At 28.9% G+C, this 11,330-nt stretch overlaps 1 protein-coding gene across 1 annotated transcript; it reads right to left on the bottom strand.

Moving 5' to 3' along the window:
* Positions 1–1,052: 1,052 nt before the first annotated feature.
* On the bottom strand, positions 1,053–7,843 carry LOC128280827 (uncharacterized). Its single transcript, XM_053019369.1, has 9 exons — positions 7,816–7,843; positions 6,379–6,417; positions 6,197–6,259; positions 5,791–5,809; positions 5,340–5,451; positions 5,147–5,227; positions 4,810–4,873; positions 4,521–4,651; positions 1,053–1,142 (listed from the first exon to the last, which is right to left on the bottom strand). Exons 1-9 carry the CDS (start codon positions 7,841–7,843, stop codon positions 1,053–1,055), a joined length of 627 nt encoding a protein of 208 aa, XP_052875329.1.
* Between the last annotated feature and the right edge of the window lie 3,487 nt (positions 7,844–11,330).

Below are 11,330 nucleotides of genomic sequence, written 5' to 3' on the forward strand. Positions count from 1 at the left end.
TTAGCCTGCTATCTAGGTTCATGCATTGCTGCAATGTGAAGCATTTTCAAGCTGTAAAGAGAGTACTAAAGTACATCAAAGGGACTCTATGCTTTGGAGTTTTGTTCACTAAAGTTAATAGTATGAAGCTTATTGGCTTTGCAGACAGTGATTGGGCTGGTTCGATAGATGACATGAAAAGTACCTCAGTGTATCTTTTTTACCTTTTATTCAGCCATTTCCTGTTGGAGCTAAAAAAAGCAATCCATTGTAGCTCAATCGACAGCAGAGTCAGAGTATGTAGCAGCTACTGGAGCTGTTAACCAAGTAATTTGGCTAAGGAAAATCATGAGAGACTTGAATCTACAGCAAAGGAAAGCAAAAGAGATTAAATGTGACAATCAATCTGCTGTTTCATTTGTAAAGAATCTAGTGTTTCATGGGAAGACAAAGCATTTCAAGATAAAATTTTATTTTGTTAGGGAAATGGAATAATCTCAAGAAATCAAACTGATTCATTGCAGTTCTGAAGATCAGCTAGCTGACATCTTAACTAAGCCTCTTTGTGTGTCAAGATTCAAGAAACTGAAAGCAAAATTGGGAGTTTGCAGTATGCAAGCCAAGGAGGAGTGTTGAAGTTGGCTTGCGTGGAAACAAGAAGCAGAGAAGCTGTCTGAGCCATACAATTGCAACTGAAGCTATGCTACTGTTTTGTTTTGTTACTTTCAAATTGATGTTTTGTAACTTAGTTAGATTTGAATTAAGTTGTTAATGTACTTGATGTAATTAGGTGATATTTGAGCTGATAAATCAGTTTTATCTTGTGTACAAGTTATGTTTATCAATTTACTAGGTTACTTAATAGAGTTAGGTCGATGTTTAGGTGACTTTCTTCACATTTTGATTAGCTAATTGTTTGGTATATGTAATGGCCTTGTGCCTTCATTCAAGCTAATGAAATCTTTCAAGTTCTTCTTCTTTTTTGGTCTTATACTTGAGCATTTTGTTCACAAATTTTTGCCTGAATTTTCTTGTTTGCTCAGCAAGACATCGAGTTCTAGCTTAAGTTTCTGTCAAATTCCTTTAATTTGTTCTCTTAGTTCCAACACATATGGACCTCCAAATAATGCACTTAATGGAAGCTCATAGTCCGTGACGAACACCTGCTAAAGGCATCAGGTAGAGGTAGAAACCCAGTTTAATGATGGGCATGGGAGACTGCTTTGTAATATGATGATTTTTAGAGATAATAGCTATTCATGATTTGTAAGGCACTTTTCTTTTCCTTGATTACAGTTTATAATTTTCCTAAGCTGAGAAAATAACATAATATTTAAGTTTCTTTTTACTGTTATATGCTGAAGTAGGCTGCATCCATCCGCTGACATGTTTATTGAATTTCACAGTCTCTTGAAGAACAATGATCTTGTTTCATTTGGGGGTTTAGGGTTTAGGGTTTATTCCATCCGCTGACATGTTTATTGAATTTCACAGTCTCTTGAAGAACAATGATCTTGTTTCATTTGGTACCACCGATCCATAAGAATTTCCCAATTACTATTTAAGTAAAAATTTTGTCATGTAAACAATCATGATGAAAGCATGTAATAATGCTACCATTATGTGTAATATATATTGAAATACTTTTAATACATATATATTGTTTCAATAGTTATAAATGAAAAATTATACATTAATTTTTGTTGTTTGGTTATTTTTTTTATTATACGTTGGTTGGTTGGCTGTTGTAGCATCTGTTGAAGATTTGTAATCAACTTTGCTTCATCAATTATAATGTTTTAAATATAATTACTATATGGTGTTCTCTTCATTCCTTTTTCTCTTTTCCGTGTGTTGGTTTGGTAAATAAGGTGTATAAAAATAGTCTATGCCAAAGATTATTTTGGAAATTTTATAGTGGAGTAGGATAAAATTATAAAATTTTGAAACTTAAAGCTAAGATTTCTTGGTTAAGAAGCTTAAATTATTAATTATTGTAAATGTCCAAAATTAAATTTTGAATTTTTAGAAGTAGAACTAAATTGACAAATTTTATAAATTTTGAGGGCTAAGTTTATTGAATATTTTATATTTAGGATCAAGTTGATATAGTTGTAAACATTAGAGGGCTAGATTTGTTATTAGACTAATAAAAGTCCAAATCAACTTTGATAAAAATATTTGAATTTGAAATGTTAGTGGCTAAATAAAAAAATTAATAATTCAATAACCAAAAAGAATGAAGGTAAAAGTTAAGTGATCAGTTTTTATAGTTTATCCTATTAATATTTGTTGAAAAAAAAAACCACAAATCAAAATTTCCATATTAAGAGAAAATAATGTTTCCCATTTAATTCAATCCAGAAATAAGGCGGAAGCTGAAATTACAATGCAGGTCTCCAATTTCATCAAGTGTAGGTTTATTCTATTCTTTTCGAGTCATTACATATTTGTAAATTATAATATAGATTTTGCTTTGACAACCTCAATGAAAGAAGTTGATTTTACATTTCATAATTATAATTTTTCAAATTTTTTAAATTTTTAAAGGTATTTACATGTACAATAACAAGTACAAATCTCAAATAATATATATTTATGTATTAGAATTAAAATCAACTCAATATAAAATACAAACATTTAGGATGAGTTTGGATGGGCGGTTCGTTTACCTGCAGTTAGTGTAAAAACAACGGTGGCGGTGAGATTAGATACTGTAATAATACTGTAGCGTGAGACAAAAAATAAACTAAACGCACCACACCTCACCGTACCACCACCCCAAATGAAGCCTTAGAATCCGAAATATACTCCAACAAATACCCATTTGTGTATCCAACTTGAGCCATCAGAACCCCTTTATCCTCTAGTTTCAATAAGCGTAACAAAAACTTCAAATCTACTCTCTTTTCAGTAAATTGCTTCCTTTTCTATTAACTAACAGTAACTAAAGTTTGCCTTCCAGTTTTCCATTCCAGCGTGTAAGTGGGACTATTAATCTTAAGGCCCACCACCATTTTCATCCATTCATACTTCTTGTTATTTATATTTGTAAAAAAAAAAAAAAAAATTGTCACAAATCAAACATCAAAGTGGTCCAAATTAAAAGAAAACTACGGTCCAAATCAAATTGTTGAAAATTATCCTTGAATTTCATTCCCAAAATTTTAAGGACGAATACCGTCCTCAAATTTATCAAAATATATTAAAATAATTAAAGATAAATATCAAACCAATGAAGTTAAAATTTACGATGTGTGGATCTTTAATTCCATTATGTATGTTTCGTCCGTTTCTTTCCGATTAATTACATATTTGTAATATGGGATTTGTTTTGGCAATTTCAATGAAACGGTTAATCTTACATTTTATAATTATATATATATTTTATTTTTAAAGGTGTTTACATGTATAATAATAAGTACAAATTTTAAATACTACATATTCAATTAACTACAACTAGAACTAATTCAATACATTCGAAATATAATGAGGCTTAAATGAAAATAAATTTAATTAAAGTCTACATATAATGAAACTTAAATTAAAATAATTGAAGAGAATTATGGTACTATTAAGCTTAAGCATTCTTGTTATGATATTTGTCAAAAATATATCACAAATTAAAGTGGTCCAAATTAAAAGAAAATTATGGTTCCTTTTTGATTGAATTGGATTGAGGAAATGATAGAAACTGGTTGAGAGACATATCAATGGTTGTGAAAAGGGTTGAAAATTTCACCATTGACTTCATTTGTCACTTTCACTCAATATCCATATCATACGGATTAAATTTCCATCTACATTTACAGTATGTTTGGTTCACTGTAATGGAATAAGGCTGTAATTGAATAGAGTCAGAATGAAATAGAACATGAATCGATAATTCAACTGTTTGGTTGAATGGAATGGAATAAAACGTAATAGTATTCTTGTGTTTGGTTGAATGGAATGATGTTGTAATAGCATAAGGAAAAAATTAAAATGACCGAATACCCTTAGCGAAACTTTTTAGGTTGATGATTATTGTTATTAAATTTTAATAAAATTACTATTAAAAATAATTTAATAAAAATAATAAATAATTTAACCATATTTTAACATAATTATTATTAAATATAACTTAATAAAATAATATATAATTTAATAAAATTCTTAATATAATTATTATTATATAAATTAAAAATCATAACTATTATTATGTTTTTATCCGTTTTTTTGTCGTTTGTATTTCAATTATTTTTCCTATCCTCCCTTAACTATGTGTCATTTGATTAGCATTCATATTGTTGCAAGAGTAAGATAATGTAAATTGTCTAGATTGTAGGAGAAGGTGAATTGCATAGAGTGTGTTTATCTTTGTATTTAATAGTGAAAAAAGATTATGAATAATTCCATAAGATATATTCACATAATTTATTACTGATAAATCCCAACCAAAATAGCTAAAATTGAAATTCAGCAACAACATGGAGGCCATCACAGTTTTGGTCAAATAGTCATAGCCCAAATACAAAATACAAAATAATACTAATGATCACCATAGGATCTTTAGCAGCAGAAAGATCATTAGCTACTGGACCTTTTTGCTTAGCTAAACTTCTATAATTTGCAATTAGGCGTAATGCCTCCTGCGTGTAGGATCTGTGAAGATCAACCGAAGGTCCGGTCTCTTCACCGTGGAAAATTTACCATATCATCATGTTACTCCGGATAGACCATGGGGCATTATCTAAAAATACTATGTGACTGAATATAATAATCAAGTAAAAAATAAACTATTGCAATAAATGACCGAGACAAAATCGGAGCAAGAAAAATAGAACATGCCTAATCGACTATCAAGCAATTGCACTGCAGGAGGTAAGTCAGAGCTAATTCCAGCACCAGGGCCCTGGAAAACATTTAAAAATGCAACATACAATCAATAAAAACTAGTCAAAGGTGGTGCAAAGTGAATTATTACCCTTAGAGCTCTCTTCTTCAGCTTGTCCATTATAGAAAATTGTTTGAGCCTAGCTTTCACAGTCTCACCCAACAGAATGTTGGATGCTTTCTTGGCATTTTGTAGCCATGGATGTTTTGAATACAATAGTTGGGATGATTTTTCATGCATAGAAAATATATATCAACATAAATAAAGCATGAAACATGTACAGAAGGTTACCAAGCACTTCCTGTACTGTAAGATGCTGCTTTGGACCAGGATTAAGCATTTCTTTACAAGGTCCTTTGCATTGTCCGAAACCTTAGGCCATGGTTCCCTTATAAAGTTAATAGCAGAGTGAATAATTGCTTGTGTCACCCCCTGCTCAGTCTCTGTATGCAAACACGACTAACCAGTTTAGACATAAGAATACCTCTAAAATGGCATGAAATTCTTCCTTAGCTATTCCAATTCTATCAGTGTCACTTGAATGAACAACATAAATTATTGCTTGTGTATTTGGGAAATAGCATCTCCAATATGGCCTATAAAAGATGCAAACTAAAATCATCACAAAGAAAGCAAATTGGAGATGAAAAATTCCGAAAAACAAAACTCCTTCCTGTGTAAATAAATGAAAAATGATGAATCTTCTTTTATCTCACCTTATTGTCCAGCTAAAGAGCAGCCAGAAAAACCCACAAGATATCCCTATATCAGAATTAAATAAATAGAGGAAGCAAAGTAAATTAGAGGTTGCATCTCCATTAGTTAGAAGACACACCACAACAGTTAAAGCTACTTTAACAAATCAATTGAAAATCTCATCTGTACCAAAAGTATTGGGATGTTTCCTTGAGAACACATAGCTTAAAAACAAGTACCTAATGCTTGTCTGACCACCTGCAAAAAACAAAACTACATTTGATTTAAACTAGAACAAAGAGTTAAATGAATGTTACAACTTTATAATATCTCACACCGATAAGAAAAATGGAGCTACATGTTTAAACTCAACAATTGAAACAAATTCTCGTAAATTCAAGCCACAAAAGTTTTTGTTGATATAATCTTATACAATTCAAATCGTAACTAAAATTCCCAAAGGCCTTGTGGCAAATGCCAAAGCAAGCGAAGCCAACCAGATAAATATAGGATCAAAATGAAATTCAATGATTCAATTTTAAGTAAAAGGATTAAGACAAATTCCAGTGATTCGATAAATTAAATTGAACTCCATTTGTATAAACTACATTAGCCGCTATTTCAGATTTGTTAACGTTAACTTACCTAAATCCCATACTTGAAACTTGATATTGTTGTATTGTATGCTCTCTACATTAAACCCAATCACTTTGCAAAAAAGAGTTCAAAAAATGGCGATCGAAGTCATCACCATTTAGAAAAAATAATGAAGACCCAAAAAGAATGATAAAAAGAATTGAGAGAGTAGCCGACAAAGGCAAACCTACTTGGAATTGTAGAGACTACCTCACCCATCTGAAGCCGATCTGTTGGAAGATGATCAAAATAATAATTAAAAAAAATAGAATATGGTCCTAACCTAAGAGGGAGAAGGCATCGATGTAGCTTCAGACGTGAGAAAGGGTAAAGTTAGTGAAGAGGCTGGAAGAAAATGGGAAAAGGAACGAAAAAAAAAAAGAGGTTTCAGACGTGAGGAAGGGAGAAGGGTAAAGTTGAAACTGAGATGTGAGGAATGGCTATTCTGTGGGCAGGGTACTGAATGCTATTCAACGTGTTTAGAGGAATAGAGGAGGGATTGAATGAGACTGTAATAGGCATTACAGCCAACCAAACATTGGTTTGGTGGTGGGCCCATTGAATTGGGCTGTGACCTATTCCTATTACACCCAACCAAACATAATGTTAGACTTTGCAAGAAGGTACCCTGAAGCCAATGGTAGCTTTAGTCACAGCCAATTACAAGACCTTGAAACCTCCATCATATTAGACTTACTTGCATTTAGGATTTTTTATTATTATCAAAACTCAAAATAAATATTATTTTGATATTTATAAATATACTGTAAAATTAAAATTTAGATAAATTATTTCTATTTCTTTTATTATAGAAAATGTTGTTAGAATTCCACCTGACCAATTGAACAAGTGAAACAAGAAACCGAATGTCCAATCATTTACATATAATTAAAATACTCAAAATTGTTTTTAACTAGTAAAAAATTGAAATGAAGAACTGGAAAAGTGGATTCTTTGCTCTTTTTTTAAATGTTTTCATTATTTTCTGTTTATTTATTTATCTTTGAATTTTATTAAATATATTTTTCTTAATTTTTCTTAATTTTAATTATTTAAAAATATTTTAATAGTTAAAATTTCACTATATATATATTTAAATTTTCATTTTAAATTATACTATATGATATATAGTGTCTAGTTTAATAGTTAAATTAATGATTTCTATAACTAATTAATAGTTTAAAAAGTGATTAGAATATTTCAAAGTTTTAAAATTAAATTAAAAATATTTAATATAATTAACTCAAATACAAATAAGAAACAAACTTTTAAAACCAAAATAATGAGAGCAAGCGAGAGAGATTCCATAAGAAATGTGTTCAAACCAGCTCCAAGTGAGCAATTTTGAAATGCCAATTAGCAACGGACCATTTTGGTTTTCGAATTGTCATCATTGTTGTAGGCCAATTTTGGCCTACCACAAATTAAACCCATTTACAACAAAAAAAAAAATTACCTAACTTACCCAAACCTCAATCAGCCCATATCCATCTAAATTAACCTAACTATCCAAACCCAAAATTAAAAAAAATATATAAAAATCCCTAGCCCAATAATATAGCCCAAATTAGAAAAAAAAAAAAAGAAGGAAAAACCTAACCCTAGCCTCAACTTTCGGTGCCACTTGCCTCTGACAACCCCACCAGTCACTTCCATACCTTGCAAAAAGTAAAGCAAACAAGTAAGACAAAAAAAAAAAAAATAGCAAAAGTAGTAATAAAAGAACTTGTAAAATGGCTATAAAAAGCCAAGCAAAATATTGTAAAAAAGAGGGGAGGATTTTTTTAGTTTTGATTTCCTTTGATTGTTGTTCTAAATATTTGCTGTTCTTATTTTCTTTATTTAAATATTTATTATTTTATCATTTTCACGCTGCTAATATTTATTTATTTGTCTATCCATCTATTATTTATTTCCTTTTATATATTTTCCCGTATTTCTCTTTCATTATTTTCCTTTTACTTTACTATTATTATTATCATATTATTAAATTAATTAGCTTTGCATTATTATTACTATTACTATTATATTTCTTTTATATTTATTTATCTATTCCTTTTTTTACATACATTTATTTTACTTTGTTTTACCATTTATTTATATCCCTTTATGATTTTAAAACTTTGGTTATTATTATATTATTATTTTTCTCAACCTTCACATATTTTATTGTACGTATATATATACTTTTATATATAGTATTATTTTATATATCATTATATTTATTATTATGCTTATTATTTTCACTATTGTTACTTATTATTTTATTTTAGTATTATTATGTATTATTTGGTATACATACATCTTTCTCGTACATATTGTTATTATACATATATTATTTTATTATGGTATTAATACATTTTTACTTTTTTTCTTTTATTGTAAATATTATTTGTTATTACTCTAATATCTTAATATTATGTTATTATGTTTTTATTAATCACTTCATTATATCATATTTGCACGTTTATTTATTTATGAATTTTATTTTAAAAAATAGTTTATTCTTTTTTTTCTTCTTCTTTTTATTTATAAATAAGGCAACGTGCCAATTTAATATTAAGCCATTCATTTCATCGCTATGTTGGGTGAATATCATCGGCTAGTGTTAAAAATGGGACGTCCTTTTTAAAAAAAAATCGAAAAATTTAAAAATTCTCGTGTTTTGAAATAGGATATTTATTTTTGTGATTATTGGTAAGTGATCAAACTTTATTTTTAAAATGTAGATGAGGATATGTAATTTGTCAAAATTCTAATGCTGTAAACTTTTTGAGTTTCCAAAATTTTTCGTGGTTTAAAAAAAAATTCGGATCCCAAAAATTTTCGTGTTTTCAAAATTTTCGTGTTTTAAAAAATTTTCGTTTTTCAATCGGATCATGGTTAAATGGCAAATTGAATTCGTATTTTTGAAAATCAAGACAACATGTGTTTAATAAAGATACCAATTTTGGGCGTCATGAGGGTGCTAATACCTTCCTCGTGCGTAACCGACTCCCGAACCCTATTTTTCTCAGGATTTTCGCGTAGACCCAAGTTTGGCCTTCGTTTTTGTTCAAGAATAAACTTTCTTTTCTAAAAAAGATGATTTATTAGGTGTCCGATCACACCTAGAAAAAAGATCGGTGGCGACTCCCTTTTTTTTAAACCGAAATTCCATTTTCAAATTTTCAAATAATCGCCTCAATTAGCGACCGAAAGCGAAATTTTTACGTCGCTACAATCATCATATATCCTATAAAAAAAATTTCAAATGCCAATCCACATGCATAACTCATACAATTTTTTAATTCAATTTAAATTTAAATTCGTCTTATTGTTGATTGAAATTTGATGATTTGTAAAACGAAAAATTCACATAATCTTATATTGCTAATATAGGAATAGTTGAAAAATGTGCTGAATTGCTTTTCTTAAGGAATAACCTCAACAAGTTAGATTTTAAAAAATATTTAACATTTCGAGAAAATTCAGATAAATCAATTCTAAAAGAAATTTCCCCAACAAGCTTGTTGCAAGAGAGATCTACTGATGCAAGTCCTACCAAATTCCCCAATGAGAGAGGTAAGGTGAAGCTAAAAATTTTATTGTGAGATCAAAATTGAGTTAAAAAATATTGAGGTATCAAAACAAAGATTTCACTAAAGTTTAAAGATCTAAAGTGATAATTATATCAAATTAGGGTCCAAGGCCCCTGCCACTCCCTTCGTGCAGCCCCTGAAGGGGGAAATATGACCAGTTAAGTGGATCATGCCATATGGACCTCCAAATAATGCACCTGTAGCGACGTAATAATTAGCTTTAGCTTCGGTCGCTAATTGTGGCGATTAAAAACTTGGAAATTAAAATTTGATTTAAAATAAACCGGGAGTCGCCACCGATCCTTTTTCTAGGTGTGATCGGACACCTATTATATTTCCTTTTTTTAAAACGAGAAAAAGGCCGAGTTAAGGTCTACGTTAAAAGCCAGAGAAAAAAAAAATTAGGGTTCGGGAGTCGGTTACGCGCGAGGAAGGTATTAGCACCCTCGCGACGCCCAAAAATTGGCATCTCATAAACAAGTGTTGTCTTGATTTTCAAAAATATGAGTTCAAAGTAATATTTAATCGTGACTCGATAAAAAACGAGAAGTTTTCCATTTTGATTTTTTTGAGAAGGGTATACCGTTTTAACACGAGTCGATTGACGTTCACCCAACATAGCGATGAAGTCGATGACTTAGTGTTAATTCGATATATTACCTTAATTATTGAAGTAAATGAGAAAAACATGGATAATTTTTCGAGATAATGTGAAGCAAGCTGATATGAAATAAACAAAATAAATGGAAGAACTATAAACATATTTAAAACAAATAACAAATATTACAATGATATTAAAGGACAATACTAACAATGCATACAAGATTAAATGTAATTATAGCATCAAGCACGAGAAAATAATGAATATACATACATAAAAACATTAAGAACATGTACGTCAAAACACATATATATAAGCAATGATAACGTTAGAAAGATATCATGTATATTATTTGAACTATACATGAAGTGACAAAATGTATATCTATTAATGTTAAAGTATATACATAATAATAGGAATAAGAGTATTTACACGATAGTATTGAAAATATGTATATGAAAATGTATGAAAATATACATAACAAGTAATATTATTGAAAAATAGATATATAACTTATAAAGAACATATATATCTGCGTATGTACCCTTAGAAATGATAATAATAATAGGAAAGCTATTTTGTACACTATCGTATACCAAGACACATATATATATATAAATGATGATATTAGAAATATGCAATATAATATTAGAAGTATACATGTAATAGTATATAAAAATATAACTAATAATATTAAAATGTATAAAATATAATATAAAAACTTATATACATAACAAAGAAAATACATGTAATATAATATTAAGACATTTACATAATGTACATATTAGGAATAAATAACATCTAATAATATTAATAATAATATTAAAATAATAATGAAATATATAAAACAAATATGATATAACAATAATATTAAAATAAAGTAATTAAAATAGTACCATATAAATGTATGAATATATACATATATAATATCCATATATTAATATTGATAATAATGCTAAAA

The sequence above is a fragment of the Gossypium arboreum genome, chromosome 1 (assembly GCF_025698485.1).
Source record: "Gossypium arboreum isolate Shixiya-1 chromosome 1, ASM2569848v2, whole genome shotgun sequence".
Classification (NCBI taxonomy): domain Eukaryota; kingdom Viridiplantae; phylum Streptophyta; class Magnoliopsida; order Malvales; family Malvaceae; genus Gossypium; species Gossypium arboreum.

What these genes read in the sequence shown, in the direction of transcription:
- LOC128280827 (XM_053019369.1), bottom strand. Translation starts at nt 7,843, where the DNA reads ATGGAAGTGACTGGTGGGGTTGTCAGAG. An exon ending in TACAGTACAGGAAGTGCTTG is followed by an intron (nt 4,874 to 5,146) that starts GTAACCTTCTGT and finishes AATGTTTTCCAG; the next exon opens with GGCCCTGGTGCTGGAATTAG. An exon ending in ATTGCTTGATAGTCGATTAG is followed by an intron (nt 4,652 to 4,809) that starts GCATGTTCTATT and finishes TCCACGGTGAAG; the next exon opens with AGACCGGACCTTCGGTTGAT.